General features: G+C 38.6%; 1 protein-coding gene across 1 annotated transcript in view; it reads left to right on the forward strand.

The window, feature by feature from the left end:
• The window catches only part of TTN (titin), a 365,525-nt gene that overhangs the window by 258,954 nt on the left and 84,294 nt on the right, over positions 1-22,277 (forward strand). Inside the window, exons 186-228 of the mRNA XM_068247374.1 lie at positions 22-173; positions 1,182-1,329; positions 1,558-1,735; positions 2,081-2,202; positions 2,314-2,601; positions 2,723-3,019; positions 3,129-3,315; positions 3,412-3,527; positions 3,626-3,925; positions 4,233-4,532; positions 5,016-5,121; positions 5,208-5,404; positions 5,482-5,787; positions 5,867-6,145; positions 6,232-6,531; positions 6,616-6,918; positions 7,019-7,396; positions 8,281-8,583; positions 8,666-8,965; positions 9,076-9,372; positions 9,466-9,750; positions 9,868-10,161; positions 10,315-10,614; positions 10,704-11,012; positions 11,101-11,291; positions 12,241-12,670; positions 13,846-14,154; positions 14,243-14,391; positions 15,722-15,754; positions 15,858-15,987; positions 16,113-16,412; positions 16,710-17,027; positions 17,117-17,413; positions 17,645-17,944; positions 18,030-18,344; positions 18,432-18,580; positions 18,707-18,857; positions 18,956-19,237; positions 20,216-20,518; positions 20,621-20,923; positions 21,012-21,293; positions 21,425-21,724; positions 21,818-22,120. Coding sequence (XP_068103475.1) covers positions 22-173; positions 1,182-1,329; positions 1,558-1,735; positions 2,081-2,202; positions 2,314-2,601; positions 2,723-3,019; positions 3,129-3,315; positions 3,412-3,527; positions 3,626-3,925; positions 4,233-4,532; positions 5,016-5,121; positions 5,208-5,404; positions 5,482-5,787; positions 5,867-6,145; positions 6,232-6,531; positions 6,616-6,918; positions 7,019-7,396; positions 8,281-8,583; positions 8,666-8,965; positions 9,076-9,372; positions 9,466-9,750; positions 9,868-10,161; positions 10,315-10,614; positions 10,704-11,012; positions 11,101-11,291; positions 12,241-12,670; positions 13,846-14,154; positions 14,243-14,391; positions 15,722-15,754; positions 15,858-15,987; positions 16,113-16,412; positions 16,710-17,027; positions 17,117-17,413; positions 17,645-17,944; positions 18,030-18,344; positions 18,432-18,580; positions 18,707-18,857; positions 18,956-19,237; positions 20,216-20,518; positions 20,621-20,923; positions 21,012-21,293; positions 21,425-21,724; positions 21,818-22,120 — 10,890 coding nt within the window. The remainder of the gene's footprint in view (positions 1-21; positions 174-1,181; positions 1,330-1,557; positions 1,736-2,080; positions 2,203-2,313; positions 2,602-2,722; positions 3,020-3,128; positions 3,316-3,411; positions 3,528-3,625; positions 3,926-4,232; positions 4,533-5,015; positions 5,122-5,207; positions 5,405-5,481; positions 5,788-5,866; positions 6,146-6,231; positions 6,532-6,615; positions 6,919-7,018; positions 7,397-8,280; positions 8,584-8,665; positions 8,966-9,075; positions 9,373-9,465; positions 9,751-9,867; positions 10,162-10,314; positions 10,615-10,703; positions 11,013-11,100; positions 11,292-12,240; positions 12,671-13,845; positions 14,155-14,242; positions 14,392-15,721; positions 15,755-15,857; positions 15,988-16,112; positions 16,413-16,709; positions 17,028-17,116; positions 17,414-17,644; positions 17,945-18,029; positions 18,345-18,431; positions 18,581-18,706; positions 18,858-18,955; positions 19,238-20,215; positions 20,519-20,620; positions 20,924-21,011; positions 21,294-21,424; positions 21,725-21,817; positions 22,121-22,277) is intronic.

Below are 22,277 nucleotides of genomic sequence, written 5' to 3' on the forward strand. Positions count from 1 at the left end.
TTTTCTAAAACTTTATTGTAGCTAGTCCAAGTGCTCCGAGAGAGCTCAAGGTTGGAGACCTCACAAGAAGCAGTGTTAATCTTTCTTGGGAAGCTCCTGAAAATGATGGTGGCAGCCCACTCACTGGATATCTTATAGAGAAACGCGAAGTCAACCGCAAGACTTGGGCTAGGGTATGTATTAACGCTAGGATTGCAACAGGATTTCTTTGGTAGATCTAGTTGGCTACAAATCTCCATAGCAGCATTAATTCCACAGATGAAAATGTTAAAACAATTAAACAATTAAACAAAATAAGCAGGACTAAGCCCATTCATATAAAACTATCAGTCTAATTTCCTGAGGCGTGAGCTGGGCTACAGATGATTAAAAATCATAAGTGGTCTTGCAAAATTGTCCTACATGTATTAAATATGATCTCATATTATGAGGTATGGATAGTAGTAAGGTTTCCTGAATTGTCAGAACCCCTCAAACTATGAAAAGGTGAGATACAAATCTAGGAAAGCCTGGAGAGGGCATCACATACTTGTATGCAAGTCTAATTATCTTATTCATCCCAAGTAGTTTCCACCCACAGTTCACTGGATGCGCAATAGTGCTGCTGTCAAAACAGATCATGTTACCTGAAGCTACAATTTAAAGTAAAATGTCACCTTTGCTGAGAAAAAGATTATCCCTCCAGTTCAGAGCTTATTACTAGAACACTGAGTTTGGGCAGGTGTGAAAAAGAAGCAACAATTGATCTGGTCTGTAAAGCTAATAACAGCTTAAGAAGCAGCAATGTTCATAGGATGCCTGTATTAAAAACTACTGCAACAAACAGTAGAGATTACAAACTAGAAGAATAATTTATTTCAGGCTTACAGTCAGTTTTGGAAATTCATAGCCAGCTGCCATTTGAAATGTAAATTTGAAGTTTCCAGAATCATTAAATTGCAAAAAAAATTAAAAGAAAGACAGATGAAAAGAAAACGTACAGCAATTATACATTTATAGCAAATAAAATAAATTGGAATTTCACTTTAAGGTACCCAGAGTGACTTTCATTATTAACATCTATTACTAGTAAAATAGATAAGTAGCCACGAGGGTTATTGCTTGTTGAACTGTTACTTATGCTTATGGTATAAATGATAATGGCTTTGAAATACTATTAACTTTTTCAATTTATATTATAGGTCATGGATAATGTAGTTGACCAGGAATTCACTGTTTCTGACCTCATCCAAGGCAAGGAATATCTCTTCAGGGTTTCTGCCTGTAATAAATGTGGACCAGGAGAACCTGCATACATTGATGAGCCAGTGAACATGTCTGCACCAGCAAGTAAGTTGAAACACATAATTCTCCTAAAGTAAATAGAAATTTAGCTATGAGTAGGGTATATTTGGCAATTACCCCAGAGTTGTCTCTTTTTTTGTAGGTCACATGTAAGTCATAGGTATTTATTTTAACAGTACGTGAAAGTTCAGCACAAGTTAACTAACCTCATGCTATTTAGATACTACATTTCTGTTTCCTAAAACATTCTGTGATTGACTCTTGTTTCTATAGCGGTTCCTGATCCACCTGAAAATGTTAAATGGAGAGATGCAACATCCAAAGGAATCTTCCTCACTTGGGAACCACCTAAATATGATGGTGGCTCACGCATCAAGGGATACCTTGTGGAGAAATGCCAACGTGGCACTGACAAATGGGAAATATGTGGTGATTCAGTGGCAGAAACAAAGTGAGTATGAATTAGCATCAGCAGAAGCCTTTCTGGCAATGCATGAGCCCTTAATTTGGGTGGCTGGGTGGCTGGATAGTGTACTGGTTAAGGGCACTGCCTCAGGAGACCAGGGTTCAAATCTCGGCTCTGCCTGTTCAGTAAGCCAGCACCTATTCAGCAGGAGACCTTAGGCAAGTCTCCCTAACACTGCTACTGCCTATAGAGCGCGTCCTAGTGGCTGCAGCTCTGGCGCTTTGAGTCCGCCAGGAGAAAAGCGCGATATAAATGTTATGTGTTTGTTTGTTGTTTGTTTGTTAATTTAATGCAAAAGGTTCTAATTGGGAAAATATTTTCACTCCAAAGGATGCAGGTGGAGGGTCTCATTGAAGGACAGTGGTATGCCTACCGTGTTAAAGCACTGAATAAGATGGGTGCCAGCAAACCAAGCAAGCCAACAGATGATATTCTTGCTACAGATCCTAAAGGTATGTTATATACTGTACCTCTATTGAATAGCTTTTGGTAAAACAGCAAATTCTCAAAGTGTACGTATTTTTTTATTTATAATGCTGTTATATTTTTTTCACTTAATACAGAGTCACCAGAAATTTTACTGGATGTTAAACTTCTCGCTGGCTTAACCGTGAAGGCAGGAACCAAAATTGAATTACCTGCTATTATTAATGGAAAGCCAGAGCCTAGGATAACCTGGAGCAAAGCAGAAACACTTCTAAGAGTTGATAAGAGAATAAACATTGAATCTAAACCTGGAAGCTCTACAGTTGTCATCACTGAAAGCACACGTAGTGACTCTGGAACTTACATTATTGAAGCTGTGAACACCTCTGGTCGTGCTACTGCAGTTGTTGAGGTTAATGTTTTAGGTATGTTTCCTTTGAAAAACAGATTTTTTTTTTATTCAAATGTATCACTGATAGTCTGTTATTCTCTTTGTATATTTTGTGACTTGCAGGACAATTAAAATATTTTTTTTCATGTTTGCAGATAAACCTGGACCTCCAGCTGCTTTTGATGTTTCTGAGATAACCAATGAATCTTGTGTGTTGACATGGAATCCTCCTAGGGATGATGGTGGCTCAAGGATTACAAACTATATCCTTGAAAGTAAACTTACAACATCTGAATTTTGGAACAAACTGTCATCAACCATTAAAGAAACTCGATTCCAAGCTACAAAATTAACTCCTCTTAAAGAATATGTATTCAGAGTCAGTGCTGAGAACATGTATGGCATTGGAGAACCGGTCGAATCTAACTCAATAATTGCCAAGTATACATTTGGTACGTAATTACAGCATATATTAGATTTAAATTATGATAGCATTGGTCCTAGTCTAGAATCTTTTTAAATATTAAAATAATGTACAACGTTGATCTTTTTTTAATTCAGATCCACCTGGCCCACCAACTCGTCTCGAGCCATCTGATATTACTAAAGACTCATTGACATTAAGCTGGAATGAGCCTGATGAAGATGGTGGAAGTCCCATTACTGGTTACTGGGTGGAAAGGCTTGATCCAGAATCTGGAAAGTGGGTCAGATGTAACAAGATTCCAGTGAAAGATCCAACATACAGGTAGTCATCTGGTGGCAGACACTGTAATATATTTTCAAATTGGTTATTAGCATTAAATGTAACAATATATGAACTGGATTTTTTCTTCTATAACAGAATCAAAGGTCTTACCAACAAAAAGAAGTACCAGTTCCGTGTTTTGGCTGAAAATCTTGCTGGTCCTGGAAAACCAAGCAAGGAAACTGAACCTATCCTAATAAAAGATCCAATTGGTATTTATGTCTTAAATTTATACTGTATAGAGATCAACCTTCAACCTAAGATACATTGCTTATTCATATGATTTACCCTTCTTTTATCGTTTCTTCAGATCCACCATGGGCACCAGGCAAACCTACAGTTAAAGATGTTGCCAAGACATCTGCTTTCTTGAACTGGCTGAAACCAGAACATGATGGAGGTGCTAAAATTGAGTCCTATGTTATTGAACTGCTAAAGACTGGAACTGATGAATGGGTTAGAGTGGCAGATGGAATCCCTTCCACAGAACACTTTTTGAAAGGCCTCATGGAGAAGCAAGAATATTCATTCAGAGTTAGAGCCGTAAACAAGGCTGGTGAAAGTGAACCTAGTGAGCCAAGTGACCCAGTGCTTTGCAAGGAGAGACTGAGTAAGTTTTGCTTTAATGATCAACAGACTGATTAATATTTCATTTTAAATGTACTGTCAACTTCTAATGACTACCCTCTTCTTTCTGTAAATTGGTTAGATCCCAATACATCCCACACATACTTGTTTCATATTAGCATTAGGATGGTATTTTTCTCAAATGAATTTGACCAGTGTAAGGAGCATTGCATACATAATTTGGCAGGGCCAGTAAATCTTGGACTTTGAGAGTCTTCAATGAGTGTGATGATTTGGTAATTTCACATTGAAATTTGCCCCAAATAATGTCTGTTTTCACTTTGTTTTAGATCCTCCTTCTCCACCTCGCTTCTTGGAGGTTATTAATATTACAAAGAATACAGCAGATCTTAAGTGGACTGTACCTGAAAGAGATGGTGGCTCTCCAATTACCAACTACATTGTTGAGAAGAGAGACGTTAGGCGCAAGGGCTGGCAGACAGTGGATACTACAGTAAAGGATATCAAATGTTCTGTAACACCTCTGTCTGAAGGCTCCCTTTATGTATTCCGTGTTGCAGCTGAAAATGCAGTGGGACAAAGTGACTATTGTGAGCTGGAGGACTCAGTGCTGGCCAAAGACACCTTCAGTAAGTTGCATTATGTGTATTGGTATTTGTAACTCATGCAACTGTGTGATATAATGGAAAAGTGTACACATATAATCCTATAAACATTCAATTTCATTGCAAATTACAAATCAATCATCACATTTTACTTTGGTCTTTAAGTGTACCCAAGGCGAAATATGTATAACGATTGGGACACAGAGTCATATTAGTCATTTAATAACACACCTCTGTGTCCTTCCTGTTCTTTTGTGGGTCCCCCTGGCCGCTGCATTTCTGCATCCCCCCCCCCCCCCCAAACACACACACCTGAAATTGTTGATAGGAAGCTGTTCAGCAGCTTGAGAAGAGAACAGTCATTTTTCTCAGGAGAGGGACTCCTTGCAGAACACCCACCCTTTACTGCCTCTCCCTGCCCCTTCTCTGCCACTCCCTCCCTGTTATGCTACTGGCTTGGTTTCTCTTTAAGGCACAACATATTAACTTACCACACTTGTTTTCCAGCTACTCCTGGACCACCATATGCACTTACAGTGGTAGATGTAACAAAGAGACACGTAGGACTCAAATGGGAAGCCCCAAAGAATGATGGTGGAAGACCAATTCAAAGGTTAGTCATCAGGAAATGCTACTGTCTCCTGCATTTTTCTTAAAATATACTTCAGTGCTGAAACTGTATTTTTGTATCACATACAGATACGTCATTGAGAAGAAAGAAAAACTGGGCACACGCTGGGTGAAGGCTGGCAGAACAACTGGACCCGAGTGTAATTTCAAAGTAACGGATGTTATTGAAGGCACAGAAGTTCAGTTCCAAGTTCGTGCAGAGAATGAAGCTGGAGTTGGTCATCCAAGTGAACCTACTGAAATTTTAGCCATTGAAGATCCAACAAGTAAGTAAAGGCTCTGCTGGCCTTGTTAATTTTCACTGAGTAGGAACTGCTAATGCTACAATGTTTCTTCTTGACAGGTCCTCCATCACCACCTCTTGAATTACATGTTACTGATGCTAGTAGAAACCACATCTCCATTGCTTGGAAGGCTCCAGAAAAGAATGGTGGCAGCCCCATTATTGGATACCATGTAGAAGCATGCCCAGCAGGCACTGAAAAATGGATGAGAATTAACTCAAGACCCATTAAAGACCTGAAGTACAAAGCTGAAGAAGGGATTATCCCTGACAAAGAGTATATCCTCCGTGTCAGAGCTGTCAATGCAATTGGTGCTAGTGATCCATCTGAAATTTCCGAAAATGTCTTTGCAAAAGACCCTGACTGTGAGTTTTATTCTTACTTAATATTTTCTAATTAGAAACATCATAATTCTCTTCCTAACATATACCTTTCTTTTGCTAGGTAACCCAACAATTGATTTGAAAACTCAGGATATGGTTGTTGTGGAGGGTGAAAAGCTTACAATTCCAGTGCCATTCAGATCAGTGCCTGTACCAACTATAAGCTGGCATAAAGATGGAAAGGAGATCAAAATAGCTGACAGAGTTGCTGCAAAGAGTGACCACACATCGGCTACTCTTGATGTTTCTAATGTTGTGCATGCAGATGCTGGAACCTATACTATTACTCTGGAGAACAAGATAGGGTCAACCACAGGATCAATCAATGTCAAAGTCATAGGTAACAATTACTACTTTTTCAAAGGTTTATTTATTGTGCATGTAAAAAAGGAAACATCCTTTAATGAAATGGTATGTATTTTTAAGGTTTGCCGGGACAATGTAAGGAGATTAAAGCAAATGACATTACCAAGAACACATGTAAAGTATATTGGGAACCTCCAGAATTTGATGGTGGAACTCCTATACTGCACTATGTCCTTGAGCGCAGAGAAGCTGGACGTAGAACCTATACACCAGTGATGTCTGGAGAGAACAAATTAACCTGGCAGGTTAAAGATCTGATTCCCAATGCAGAGTACTATTTCAGAGTCAAGGCTGTGAATAAGATTGGTGGAGGAGAATATCTTGAACTGAGAAACCCCATCATTGCAGAAGATGCCAAGCGTAAGTCACGCCATGATTTAAAATAACTGAAATACAGAGGAGTCTTTTTATGCTATATTATTGATTATGGTTATTATTTTATAGAACGCCCTGACCCACCTGTTGATCTGGATACTCATAACCCAACCTCAAAGTCTATAACACTGACCTGGAAACCCCCTCAGTATGATGGAGGCTGCAAGATCATGGGCTACGTCATTGAGAAAATTGCCAAAGGTGGTGAAAAGTGGGAAAGATGCAATGAATCTCTTGTTCCTGTACTCACCTACACTGTAAAAGGTTTGGAAGAAGGGAAAGAATATCAGTACCGTGTACGTGCAGAAAATGCAGCAGGCGTAAGTGAGCCATCCCGTGTAACTCCAGGAATTAACGCTGCTGATCCCATGGGTAAGGCGAATAAGGTCCTGAAAACATGTTAAATATTTAAATTAAGATATTTTTCTAAATGATTATTAATACATTTTCTTTTTTTCATTTTTTGATTAAGATCCTCCAAAAGTCTTCCTCTCGGGCTCCTTGCAATCCGGACTTTCTGTTAGACAAGGAGATGAGATTGCCTTGGCGGCACATATAACTGGATCACCCTATCCAACAATTACATGGCTTAGAAATGATGAAGTGATAAGACCAGAGGAAATAAAGAAGAGAGTGGATAAGATAGTGCCTAGAAGGAAAAAAGATGAAGTTGTTGTGGATGAGCCCTTCCATCTCAGTTTACCAGAGCGCCTGACTGTTGACAACAGCAGACAAGGAGAATCTGAGCTATCTGTTAGAGACTCAATCCGTGTAGATTATGGCACATTTACTATTAAGGTTGAAAATGACCATGGTGTTGCCAAGGCTTCCTGTGAAGTAAATGTACTAGGTAAGCAAGACTGATACAAGTAACCTTAATGTACTGTCCAGGCATTGCTGGCATCCCACAAGATCTGTGGTACCCATGGGCACTAATGAAGGGGGAATGTGTGACATGCACAATGGGCCATGTTGAAAAGTGGGCATGTTCATAACAGATTGTGGGTAGGGCAAAATAATGTAAGTAAGCCAAGCAAGGGTGTAACGAGAAGTCAGTGCACACCCTCCCCGAGTAAAACTTTGGATGCAACCCCTTGCCTTGAAAGAAAAACTACCAAATAAACAGCCAAATAGACATAGCAAAATAAACAGTGTATTTACTGTTTTGCATTACAACCGTTGCTACAAATCTTACATCATAATTAAGCAAGCATGTCCTCAAAATAACATAATTAAGCATTGTGCCTTTCATACATAATTAGGCAGCATGTCCTTCATATGTAGTTAAGCAGTGCTTCTCTCCATACACAGATATGCAGTATCTCCCCGAGATGGTGCAAAACACTGGTATTCGGTAGTGCCTGTAAAGAAGTTATACCAAACTTACCTTCACTCATGTCCTGAAGCCTCTTCTACTTCAAAAGTAGGCATCAGCTATGCGCCTGAACACTGAGGCTGTACCGTAGTGACAGGATGAAATGATGCAGTGCAGATGTTCAACCACAGCACACAAACATTTCATTATAGTACAGTCAGGCATAGCTTGCTGGAGGATCACTGCTGAATAGCACATATCAGAAATTAAAAGGCTATATAGTCTTGCAGAAAAAAAAAACATTTAGGAGAGCACTGTTGTGTGTTGTCAGTGAACAAGATACTCATTGCTGAAATTAAATAGTAGTTTATTGTATTAAGTTTTAGCAACAGTATTGATGGTTGTGTTTTATCTCACAGATGTTCCTGGACCTCCTGTAAACTTCACTTTTGATGAAGTCAGAAAGAACTCTGTTATATGCAAATGGGAACCTCCACTGGATGATGGTGGTACTGAAATCTTAAACTACATCTTAGAGAAGAAAGACAATACTAAAGCTGAAATTGGATGGGTGATTGTGACCTCCACCTTAAGACACTGCAAATACCCAGTCACTAAACTTATTGAGGATAAAGAATACATTTTCCGTGTTACAGCTGAAAATAGATTTGGACCAGGACCTCCATGTGTCTCTCAGCCTCTCCTGGCTAAAGACCCATTCAGTAAGTATTTGCCAAAATAAAGTTTTGACATCTGCATTTAAATATGACAGACACACTTAATTGTTGCTTTGAACACTTGCAGCTCCACCAGATGCACCAGAAAAGCCTGAGATTGAAGATGTTACAAGTAACAGTATGCTTGTTAAATGGAAGGAACCCAAAGATAATGGCAGTCCAATTCTGGGCTACTGGATTGAGAAACGTGAAATTAACAGCACTCACTGGGCTCGTGTTAACAGAAACCTACTAAATTCTCTTGAAGTCAGAGCTGATGGCCTATTGGAAGGTCTTACATACATATTTAGAGTGTGTGCAGAAAATGCAGGAGGTGCTGGAAAGTTTAGCATTCCATCTGATCCAAAGACTGCGCAAGATCCAATATGTAAGTAAAACATGAAAGTAAAAAATATGCAAATAAAAAGTATCAAGTGTCAGAAATATTTTGTGCATTGCAAGGACTGTTTTTCTTATTTTTTCATGTTTTATTAATAGTGCTTCCAGGACCTCCAACTCCAAGAGTTGTGGACACAAGTGCAACTGCTATTGAGTTAGAATGGGATCCTCCTCTTTATAATGGTGGTTCAGAGATTATCGGTTATTTTGTTGACAAACAGCTGATGAAAACCAATGAATGGTCACGTTGCACTGACAGGCCAATCAAACAGCGCAAATACACTGTTACAGGCATCAGAGAGGGTGCAGAGTACAAAGTCCGTGTAAGTGCTGTTAATGCAGCTGGAGAAGGTCCACCTGGTGTGACTGAACCGATCACAGTTCTAGAACCTCAAGGTATGATTTTTTATTTATTCCAATGAACATACATATATTGTGTGCCTCATTCATATGACACTAAATCACAACTTTTCTTTATTCTGGTTTTAGAACCTCCAGTTGTTGAGTTGGACCTCTCAGTAAGGGAAGGTATCCAGATTCTAGCTGGCCAGGCTCTAAGGATTCCTGCTACAGTCTATGGACGGCCTGCACCTAAAATTGTATGGTCTGTAGAAGATGGAGAACTGAACAAGGAGAAGGTTGAAATAGTTAACGAGGGCAATACCTCTGTACTTACCATTGCAAACACAGAAAGGAAAGACCATGGAAGATACATAATCACTGCCAGCAATGAAAGTGGTACCAAATCTGCTGCAACAAGAGTTGAAATCTTTGGTAAGAAATCAGTTCTAATCATACAGTTCTAATTTTAACATTTTTTATCTTCTCTTCCAGATAAGAAATCTATAGACACGTTTGCTGACATGTTGTTTTGTTTCTTTCATTTTTCAGATGTACCTGGACCCGTTACTGAACTGAAGCCAGTCGTGGTTAACAGAAAGATGGCTTTGCTTAACTGGTCTGATCCATTAGATGATGGTGGAAGTGATATCACTGGTTTTATAATTGAGAGAAGAGATGCCAAAATGCACATTTGGAGACAGCCAATTGATACAGAAAGGTCAAAGTGTGACATTACAGGCCTTCTGGAAGGACAAGAATATATGTTCCGAGTCATTTGCAAAAATAAGTTTGGCTGTGGTCCACCTGTTGAACTGGGACCAATCCTTGCGGTTGACCCACAAGGTAAAATAGAAAAAGGTTTTTTTGAGCACTGTTTATCTATATGCTATTAAATTTATTAATCATTAATATCTCTTTACACAAAAGAGAAAGGTTAACTGTTCTGCTAAATATGTTTTTGCAAAACGTCTCACACTTCAATAATTGTCATGACAGGTCCACCTGGTTCACCAGAAAGATTCACTTACACCGAAAGAACAAAGTCATCTGTCACATTGGACTGGAAGCCTCCTCGAAATGATGGTGGAAGTCCTATTACTGGATACATTATTGAAAAACGACGACATGATGCTACAGAGTTTGAAAGGTGCAACAAAAGGCTGGTTCCAGAGACATCCTTCTTGGTAGAGAATCTTGCAGAACTGCACATGTATGAATTCCGTGCTAAGGCCGTTAATGAAATTGGTGAAAGTGAACCTTCTCTACCACTCAATGTGGTTATTCAAGATGATGAAGGTATAATCTCACACTATTATCTATAAAATAAAAGCTTACATATTTACATGTTTTTCAAAAGCTCATTTTGTATTGCCTATTCTTCACAGTTGCTCCCATCGTTTTTCTTCGTTTGGCCGTTAGAGGCGACACTATTAAAGTTAAGGCAGGAGAACCTGTCAATATCCCAGCTGAAATCACTGGTCTTCCAATGCCAAAGATCGAATGGTTTAAAAATGAAGTGCTTATTGATAAACAAACACCAACTTTGAAGATTGAAAAGCAAGAACTTTCAAGAAGTGAAGCTAAATCAGAAGTAATCATGGCCAGTGCCCAGAGAGGTGATAGAGGAACCTACACAATCACAGCTTCCAATCGCCTTGGAACAGCAAGCCGTTCTGCCAATGTTGAAGTCTTTGGTACGTAATTTATTCTTTATAAACAATAATATAGTCTGTGATTTTACAGACTGCAATTTTGTTTAATCATTTTTTTTTATTTAATTAGATCGCCCTGCACCACCGAGAAATTTGGCAGTGACTGACATCAAAGCAGAATCCTGCTACTTGATTTGGGATGCACCAGTAGATAATGGTGGAAGCGAGATAACCAACTACATCATTGATAAACGAGATGCAAGCAAGAAGAAGTCAGAATGGGAAGAAGTTTCCAGCATTGTTGTTGATAGAAGATATGGCGTAAGTTTCTAAGTACCAACACAGATTAGTCTTGATTTCCAGTTTTGTTTTGTTTTTTTGTTTTGTTTTTTTCTGTTGTTGATTAGAACATGTTCATAATAATCATTATGGAGAAAACAAGCAAAAATGTCACAAGTAACCTAACTTCTATATTTTATCACATTGCTATTTGATGTGCGATTATCAATTATCAAGATACTTTCAGAAATGACAATATTACATTTATATTGTTTTTTTCTGCAGTTTCATTTATAAGTAGAAGCACTCAAACAATATTGCTTATATCTGCATTCCAGGCTTTTTTTTTGTTTTTTTTCTTAGTTTTCAAGGTTGTAGAAAGGGGATAGACATTTCTGAGATTTTATTGTCGTTTGTGTGCTCATTGTAGAGACTGTTCCTCACTTTGTGTCCCAGGGAACTCTTTTTAACTTTAATATGAAAATTGACAGTCCAGGCGCAATAAATATAGGACAGCAATAAAAACTAGTTTGGGATAATAAACCTTTCTCAATCTATACAAGTTGTTTCTGTTCCTGTCATTTTGGAGATTTTTCTTGTCTGAACAAGAAGTAACAGAAATTCTAATTCTATGAATAATAGAGAATCAGTAGCAGAATTGTTTTTTAGGGTATAGGGCTTTCGTTAAATGTGATCTATTCAAGTGAATAGGGATGTTGGATCGACACCCCAGGGTTATCACGGCAGGTGATCAAAATACTGATCACCATAAAAAAATCAGATCTCCATTTATAAATATGACAATTTGTAAGTGTGACAACCTTGAAGGAGCAGGCTACAGTGGAGTGGAGAGCAAAAATCACATCATCTCTTATTTATAAAAAGGCCCCTAATAGATGCAGGAAAGCTATGAAAACCTAAAAAATACAAACCTAATATAAACATTTTTCCTAGAACTGGAAAGTAATGGACAACTCAATTGTTATTTCAGGTCTGGAACCTAATAACTAATGGAGAATACCAGTTTCGTGCAAGAGCAGTTAACAAATATGGTATCAGTGATGACTGCCTGTCTGACAAGGCTGTGATAAAGGATCCATACGGACTTCCTGGACCTCCAAAGAAGCCCAAAGTGTCTGATTGCACCAGATCTTCCATGCTGGTATCCTGGGAACCTCCACTGGACAATGGTGGCTCTCCAATTACTGGGTATTGGCTGGAGAAAAGAGAAGTTGGTGGCGTATATTGGGGACGTGTAAACAGAGCTCCAGTCACTAAACCTGCTGTGAAGGGCTTGGAATTCAATGTTCTCCGATTAATTGAAGGAGTAGAATATCAGTTCCGAGTTATGGCTGTAAACGCTGCTGGAATTGGGCCCCCAAGTGAGCCATCAGATCCTGCTTTGGCTGCTGATCCAATCTGTAAGTATGAACTAGAAGTTAGGTAAACTAATTAGATAGCTATTTTAAATATGTAGATATTGTCAAAGCTAAATAGCTTTACTCGTGAATTATATTTTTTGCATATTTTTTGTGTCAGTAGTGTACCTTAAAAGAGATTTCTAATAAAAATCTCCTTTAGGTTCCTTATAACCCCTTGTAGTAAGAAAAATGTATTCTCTTTATTACAGTTTTTGAAACTTATGGAGTCATACATTTACCGTTAAAGGTTCTGATTGCAAATGTACTTCCTTGTGAAGTCTTTATTACAGCCAACTGATTTCACCTGTTGAACGTCAGTAAGAAAGGTGTATGCCAATAAAGGCGCAAGGAAATGTGGGTGCTTGGAAATAGCAGATGGAAGAATATTGGTAGCATTTACTGATGTTCTACTATTTTACTGTGGTTATTCCAATAGTAAAATATCGGTAAAAAAAAAAAGAGAAAAGTATCGGAGGCACCTCGAAAGTTTGGGCGTTGCCATAGGCACACATTTCGGTGCTAGAGACAAATATATATTTATATATGATAAATAGAAGGAACCAGGTCCCTGGTGCCTGCTATTTATTGGGCACCTTCAGCACCCACATTTCCACCTATAAACTGTTTTTTTAAGGGTGCCAATGATCATGCCCAAACTTCCGCAATACCTCATGCACCTGAATTTTCTACTTCTTTAAAAAAAAGCAGGGCTGAATTTTCCCCCTCCCCACCTCCACCCAACACTGACACAACACCATCAGCATGTAGTCTTTCTAGAATGAGTAGTCCCAATCAGATAGAGAGTTAACATTTTTCGGAGACTTCCCTCCGCTCCTAGACTGCACATGAAATGAAACAACAGAGCTGTGCAGAGTCCCCTAGGGGATTAAATACACACCTTGAATACAAATCATATACAAATTATGCACTAATCCCTAATCTAAAAAGGTGAATGCAAACTGAAGCACATGGATGCAGCTAGCAATAAGTATACTTACTTTTTTGTACAGCAGGAGATATTGACATCCTCTACATCTTATGGGGCTTTTACACATTTATCTTTATAAACAATAAGCTTTTTTTAAGACAGGCTAAATCCAAGAATTCCCATAAACAGCATGAAATAATTAAAGCAAGAAAATGCATAAAAATAAGTTTTGTGTTTTTGTTAATAGATGTTCCAGGTGCTCCATCTTGCCCAGATGTGAAAGACAAAACTAAAAACAGCGTGTCTCTTGCCTGGAAGAAACCAGAAAAAGATGGAGGCAGTCCAATCAAGGGATACCTTGTTGAAATGCAGGATGAGGGCAGCTCCGAATGGAAGAAGGTAAATGAACCTGACAAGCTCTTCCCCACCTGTGACTGTGTGGTTCCAGACCTCCAGGAACATAAGAAATACAGATTCAGAGTTAAAGCTGTTAATGCTGCTGGTGAATCAGAGCCCAGCCTTGCAACTGGAGAAATACCCGTGAAAGAAATACAAGGTGAGAAATATATAATAGCCATAGAGTATATTTTGATAATTATTATTTTGATTGAACCAGAACTAATGTTTAATGTTCCCTATTGCAGAGGAGCCTGATATTTCAATTGACCTAAAATCACAAGACTACTTAAACATTCGTGCCGGTTCCCAGATTAAGATTCATGCCGTCATTAGTGGACGCCCTGTACCTAAAACATCCTGGGAATTTGAAGGAGCAGCTGCTAAAGAGTTAAAGGTAAAATAATGTATTCACACTCAAGTATTTATTAATTTAAAGGTCATATCCAAATATCTAAAAATGCCACCTAGTAGCTAAGTAATCAGGGGTCTCAAATGTTGCCTGTAAGTGGGAAATGAGAATTCTGGATCTAAAAGTCTTTTTAAAAATCTGATCACCTGACCTCCAGCTGCTAAGTAGAGTCCATTTAAGTCCTATTCCAATGCAGTGACTGTTGGTGGAGAAGGAAGTGGATAGTGTCTGGGCTCCTGACCACATTCTCTAAAACTCATTTAATTGACCTATGTAGTCAAAAATCTTATGGACAAAACAAGTGCCATGCAGATCTAGGACAATAGCTGTGCCAGTTTCTATAATAACTCATATGCTTTAACCTGTTTCCGACCACATCACGGCGGTGGGCGTGGCCGCGGCGGCAGCCCCAGGACCGCCTAACTCCAATTGGCGTAAAGTCCTGGGGCTGTAATTTGCATGAGATCGCGCGCACGCTGCGCGCGCATCTCATGCTCGGAGGACAGGGCTCCGCCCCCTCTTCAGCTCGGGAGACTGTTAGACGGCGTGATCGCAGTCTATTTACACTGTGCAGCGCTGCGATCAGCAGCAGCGCTGCACTGGGGGACAAGAGAGCGATAGGCTCTCATAGGCAGAAGCCTATGATAGCCGATCGCCGTAATTGGCTGGCTGTGGGGAGGGAGGGAGAGAAGGGTTTTAAAGACACAGTTGTTGTTTTTTAAAAAGCAGGAACAATAATATTTATTATTAAAAAAATAAACATGGGGGAGCGATCAGACCCCACAAACAGAGAGCTCTGTTGGTGGGGAGAAAAGGGGGGGGGAATCACTTCTGCGCTGTGTTGTGCGGCCCTGCAGCTTGGCCTTAAAGCTGCAGTGGCCAATTTTACCAAAAATGGCCTTGTCACTAGGGGGGTTTAGCCCTGCAGTCCTCAAGAGGTTAAGGTGTCTGTCCATTTAACAAATACAATCCAACACATTAGAAATTGTTAAAGATATATAAGAGGGGAATAGATTAATCCTTATATTGTAGCTCCCTGTAGACTTATGTGGTATAAGTACATATAGATATGCAAAGAAGATTTCAGTTTCACTATTATCTATACTCATTGTCAGGCATTTAAAACGCCATGATTTTTTTTCAGCAAATGGTTTGAATTGGGAATTCGGAGTGGGAAATCTTGGCACTAGAATCCTCCAGAATACACTAAGAAATGCAACAAAACACTTTAATCATATATATACTTATTTATACACACCTTTTACTTTTTATTTACTTGCATTGATTTTGTTTCTCTTCTTTTATTCCCACATAGGACCAGGTCCACAACATTCCAGTGGACTCACAGGTACGTAGTTAGTGTTTATTTTAAACAGCATTTAATACTTTTTCAGTATGTTCTGTAACTGTTGAAATAGAAAAACTACATATATTCTTTACATTTTCTTTAGGTTGAAGGAACTGACACAACTTCAGTTATCATTATTCCTAAATGCAGCAGAGGACACTCTGGAAAATATAGCATCACAGCAAAGAACAAAGCTGGACAGAAAACCGCCAATGTTAGAGTCAATGTCTTAGGTAAGATTATATGCCCCCATAAAAATGGCTAGATGAGGAAACTGTTGTCTCTTGTCTGTCAGTACCTTTAGCTATGTAATGTAGGGCAGTATGTAGATTCATAATGTATGTACTTTATTTTCCAGATGCTCCTGGCCCACCAAAGGATCTTAAAGTCAGTGATGTGACAAGATCCACTGCCAAACTCACTTGGAAAGCACCGGATAATGATGGTGGAGACAGAATTAAGAACTACATAATTGAAAAGAAGACAGTTGAAGGCAAATCATGGGGGAAGGTTACTACAGATTGTGCTGGCACTTCATATACGGTACCTGACCTTATTGATGGACAGGAATATTTCTTCAGGGTGACTGCAGAAAATAGATTTGGCACTGGACCTCCTATTTCAACCATCCAGAGGACAAGAGCAAGAGATCCAATCCGTAAGCTTAAAAAACTGTTTATTACAATATTAACCTTACAATTCTATTAATATAGTTTTATTGTTTAGAGGCACTTTATTATGGTGTAATTTACAAACATCTGCTACATTTTAATCAGTATATCAAAATAGTGGCGCTCAACAGTAAATATTCATAAAACCAAGTCCACAAAGTTATTGCACAACAAGTCACATATAGATCCATTGTGGTTATTTCTTCCGGGCAGGGTATAAACTTCTCGATAAGCACGACTTTTTGATATATTTATCTGCTACATTTTGTCTCTTTTCTTTAAAGATCCACCTGAACCACCAACCAGACTAAAGGTTAGTCTTGTAACAAAGAATTCTGTGGCACTTACATGGAAACCACCAAAGAATGACGGTGGGGCACCTGTAACCCATTACATCATTGAACGCTTAGTTTGGGATCCAAGTGGAGAAGGTAAAGAGACATGGAAGAAGTGTAACAAGCGGGATGTGGAAGAAACAAAGTTCACTGTTGAGGACCTGAAAGAAGGTGGAGAATATGAGTTCCGTGTTAGAGCTGTGAATGAAGCTGGACAAAGTAAACCATCTACAACCGTTGGCCCAGTTGTTATTAAAGATCAGACATGTATGTAGAAATGCCAATTAGTTTACAGGTTTTTTTATTTATTAAAAATGTTATTATACTATTTTTCTTTAAAATCTTTCTTCCAACAGGTCCTCCATCCATTGACCTTAAAGAATTTTTGGAAGCTGAGGAGGGAACCGATATCAGCATAGTAGCAAAGATAAAAGGTTGTCCATTCCCTGTTTTGAAATGGTACAAAGCACCTCCAAACAAGCCAGATGACAAAATACCAGTACAATATGACCAGCATGTTAACAAAGTTGTTGGTGAAGATGACTGCACATTGGTGATTCATCAGTCTCGCAGAAATGATACAGCCTTGTACACGTTGACAGCGGAAAACAATCTGGGAGCTGACTCCAAGGAAATGAGACTGAATGTTCTTGGTAATTATACTTTTCTCAAATTTTGTGATTTTTATTAGTATTTAGGTTCTTCAGCTTTTTATTGATGTGTTTTTAAAGATTTATCCAAGCAGCTGCCATGCTCTCTTCCATTCAACAGCATCCTCTATGGCTGTTTTAACACAGCTGTCCCTTGCTCCCAGTAAAAACAGGCTCACTGTTTTATGATTAGGTTATGATAAGGTTATAACATTGTTTTTTGTTTTCTAAAAGGACGCCCTGGGCCACCAGAGGGACCAATTAAATTTGAAAGCATTACAGCCGAAACTATGACTTTGGCCTGGCTTCCACCAAAAGATGATGGAGGCTCTAAGATTACAAACTATGTTATTGAGAAGAGAGAAGCAAATAGGAAACTATGGTCCCCTGTAACCAAAGAGGCTAAGGAATGCATCTACACAATACCTAAACTGGTTGAAGGTCATGAATATGTTTTCCGTATTATGGCTCAAAATAAGTATGGTGTTGGTCTTCCACTTGACAGCGAACCTGAAACTGCAAGAAATCTGTACTGTAAGTTTCATATCATTTACGTGTTTTATACAAAACTGAACTTGATGCAAATGGTGGCATGATAATTTATTCTTTGTGTTTATAGCGGTTCCTGGACAATGTGAAAAGCCATCAGTCAGCAGTGTTACACGGGATTCCATGACTGTTAATTGGGAAGAGCCTGAATACGATGGTGGTTCACCTGTGACAGGTTACTGGCTAGAACTTAAAGAGACCACTGGAAAGAGGTGGAAGAGAGCAAACCGTGATCCAATCAAGTTTATGCCAATGGGAGTTTCTTACAAGGTTACAGGACTCTTTGAAGGATCTGATTATCAGTATCGGGTATTGGCTATTAATGCAGCTGGAGTTGGTCCTCCAAGTCAGCCTTCTGATCCAGTAACTGCAAGAGACCCAATTGGTTAGTATACTAGGCTATAGTAGGCCCCTAATAACTGTTATTTGGTGGTAGCAAAATCATGTTAACATCTATGTACATTTTCTGCAGCTCCACCTGGACCACCGATTCCAAAGGTTACTGACTGGACAAAGTCTACTGCTGATCTAGAATGGATTCCACCCTCTAAAGATGGAGGCTCTCCAGTTACTGGATATTTTGTAGAATACAAAGAGGAAGGAAAAGAGGAATGGGAAAAGGTTTGCAGAAGTTGACTGAAACTGTAGCTTAGAGACTATATGCTTATTAGCCTTCTTGTGTATTTATGTTCTAGTATTCTCATTTGAATATTTAATTATATCATTAACCATGTTTTACATTTAAAGGCCAAAGATAAAGAAATCAGAGGAACCAAGTTTGTTGTACCTGGACTGAAGGAAGGAAGCTTTTACAGGTTCAGAGTACGAGCTGTTAATGCTGCTGGTGTTGGTGAACCAGGTGATGTAACAGATGTTGTTGAAGCCAAAGACCGAACAGGTACATATTCTAAAGGCTTTCTTTTCTTTGAATGGTTATGTTGCTACTAGTTTCTGGTTCAAGAACAGTCTCTGATTTGCTTTCTTTAATTTTTGCAGTTCTACCTGACATTCAGCTGGATGCCAGTGTAAAAGAGCGAATTGTTGTCCATGCCGGTGGAGTTATTCGCATCATAGCTTATGTTTCTGGGAAACCAGCTCCAGAAATCACTTGGAGCAGAGATGAAAAACCATTGCCACCAGAAGCTACCATTGAAACAACTGCTATCAGCTCATCTTTGGTCATTAAAAAATGCCAGCGGAGTCACCAAGGCGTGTACACTTTATCTGCCAAGAATGCTGGTGGTGAAAGAAAGAAGACCATTATTGTGGATGTTTTAGGTGAGAATGAAAAACAAATGATACAACTATATTTTTAGTATTAGATTACTACATGTAGACATTTAATGATATAAAAGGGATGTTTTACAAAACTGGACAGAAGACCGTGTATGACCACAGTTTGCAGAAAATAACGAGACAAGAAATTATGTACAATAATGTTTATTGCAAAGAACTATATATTCAAAATGCATGCAAGAACACCAAAGTACAATGAGTGTGTAGTGTGCAATGCAAAACCCTAGTGAACCTACTGTACAGGAAATTATATACAAATATACACATATACTAGGTTAAGTACAGAAGGCAGCAAGGAGGGAGAACAGGACAGAATGCAAGATTTGGCAACAGATCAGCAAGGAACAGGGTCAGATCAGGAACAGGACAGGGCCAGGGATGCTAAGCAGCACGGTGTCAACGCTGCCACCAGTAGGCAGAAAGTGGCAGGACATGATTCCTAACAGCATGCATTGGTTTTTACTGTAGTAAAGTTTAATGATTACATCATTGTATATATGTATATATATATATATATATATATATGTATATATATATATATATATATATATATATATATATATATATATATATATATATATATATATATATATATATATATACACAGTATATATATATATATATAATCTAAATTTCATCAGTAGAGTTTATTTTTTTCCAGTAGGCAAACAATTGTGTACAGTAGTTACAATGGGATAAGTAAGGAAGCATCTAATATATATCCTGCTTTACTAAATAGTGACATATTTTGAACATCATCTTTCCTGCAGGTTGCTGTAAGAGTCCACAGGACATTTAATAGCCCATATTTTTTTGCATTTGCAGATCCCTCAGAGTCTTCCCACTAAGCAGAAAATTGTAATCTATGAACAGCAATCACCCCCTATCTTAGGATGAATTTATTTCCTTTTGACAACTATGCCAAACCAACGTACAATGTTTCTTTTATATCTCCTGCAGATGTCCCTGGCCCAGTTAGCCTGCCATTCCAGACTGAAAATTTGACAAATGACTCTTGCAAACTGACTTGGTTCTCCCCTGAAGATGATGGTGGCTCAACAATCACTAATTATGTTATTGAGAAACGTGAAGCAGATCGCAGAGGATGGAGCCCTGTGACGTACACTGTGACAAGGCAAAATGCCACAGTGCAAGGACTCATCGAAGGGACAGCTTACTTCTTCCGTATTGCACCAGAGAACATTATTGGCATGGGTCCATTTGTTGAGACAGCTCGAGAAATTGTTATAAAGGAACCAATATGTAAGTTTACAAAATCATATTTGCTTGTATTGTAATTATTCCTTACTGTCCTGTATTCTTTGTTTCTTCACCTGATATTTTAATCATATTTTTTTTCTATAGCTGTGCCTGAGCGTCCTGAAGACCTTCAAGTAACCGCAGTTACAAAAGATTCAGTAAGCTTAAGCTGGAACCCACCCAAATACAATGGTGGATCTGATATCACAATGTATGTGCTGGAGTCCCGTCTTATTGGTAAAGACAAGTTTTTGAGAGTCACTAAAGAAAAGCTTCTAAGTAGAACATATGTCAATGATGGGTTGAAAGAAGGTGACACATATGAATACCGTGTTAGTGCTGTCAACATTGTTGGTCAAGGCAAACCTTCATTCTGCACCAAGCCCATTACCTGCAAAGATGAACTAGGTATGCTGTATTCTAGTGTTTGTGTAATTTCATTAATTGAGCAAAATGTATTGTTTTAGATTAACATTACTCTTACTTCTGTTTTTAGCTCCACCAACAATTGAGCTTGATTTCAGAGAAAGACTTATTGTAAGAGTTGGAGAATCATTTGCAATGAATGGTCGGTATACTGGAAAACCAGCACCAAAGGTTACCTGGTTGAAAGATGAGTTAACTGTAAAGGAAGGTGATCGCACAAAGATCAAGACCACCCCGAACACATTGTGCTTGGGCATACTTAAATCTGTAAGGGACGATTCAGGCAAATATTGCGTGGTGGTTGAAAACAGCACTGGTGCAAGAAAGGGATTTTGTGAAGTTGTTGTTGTTGGTGAGCATGGCAATTTACATTTATTTACTATCTGCTAAAACTACATTTTAGAACAATCTTTTTGTCTTCTGGAAGTTTATGACAAACAAAATTTTAAATCTTGTTCTACATTTCCTTTTAATTATATTTAGATCGTCCACAGCCACCGGTTGGTCCTGTGATCTTTGATGAGGTTCATAAAGACCACTTTGTTATTTCCTGGAAGCCTCCTCTTGATGATGGTGGTAGTGCAATAACTAACTATATTGTAGAGAAGAAAGACTATAACAGAGACCTCTGGATGCCTGTAACATCAGCAACCAATAAAACTACTTGCAAGGTTCCTAAACTGCTTGAAGGACGAGAATATGTTATTCGCATCTGTGCAGAAAATATGTATGGCATCAGTGATCCACTACTGTCTGATGAAATGAAGGCTAAAGATCGCTTCAGTATGTTATCACTTACATAGTTAATGCTTAAATTGATATGTATTTGTTAGTTGAGTTCTATAATACCAAAATCAATCATATTATTTTGTGTAGGAGTCCCCGAAGCTCCAGAACAACCACTTGTCAAGGAAGTTACTAAGGATTCAGCTTTGGTGCTATGGAACCGACCACGTGATGGTGGAAAACCCATCTTTGCCTACATTGTAGAAAAGAAGGAAACTATGGCCAATAAATGGACCAAAGTCTCAAGGGAACCTATTTATCCAGATACCCAATACAGAGTAACAGACCTCCTGGAAGGATGTGAATATGAATTCAGAGTATCAGCAGAGAATGAAGTTGGTGTTGGTGACCCAAGCCCACCCTCTAGACCAGTATTTGCTAATGATCCAATAGGTATGATTTTTTTTTAATATTATACCAACCAACCTATCTACTTTTCTATGAAACATTTTCTGCAGACATATTGAATTTGCACATTTTTCACATTTTTCTTTGTGTAAAAAAGCTATAATAATGGTAGCAACAGTAGCAGTTCCATGCAGAAATTAAA

This window comes from Hyperolius riggenbachi, chromosome 7 (assembly GCF_040937935.1).
Source record: "Hyperolius riggenbachi isolate aHypRig1 chromosome 7, aHypRig1.pri, whole genome shotgun sequence".
Classification (NCBI taxonomy): domain Eukaryota; kingdom Metazoa; phylum Chordata; class Amphibia; order Anura; family Hyperoliidae; genus Hyperolius; species Hyperolius riggenbachi.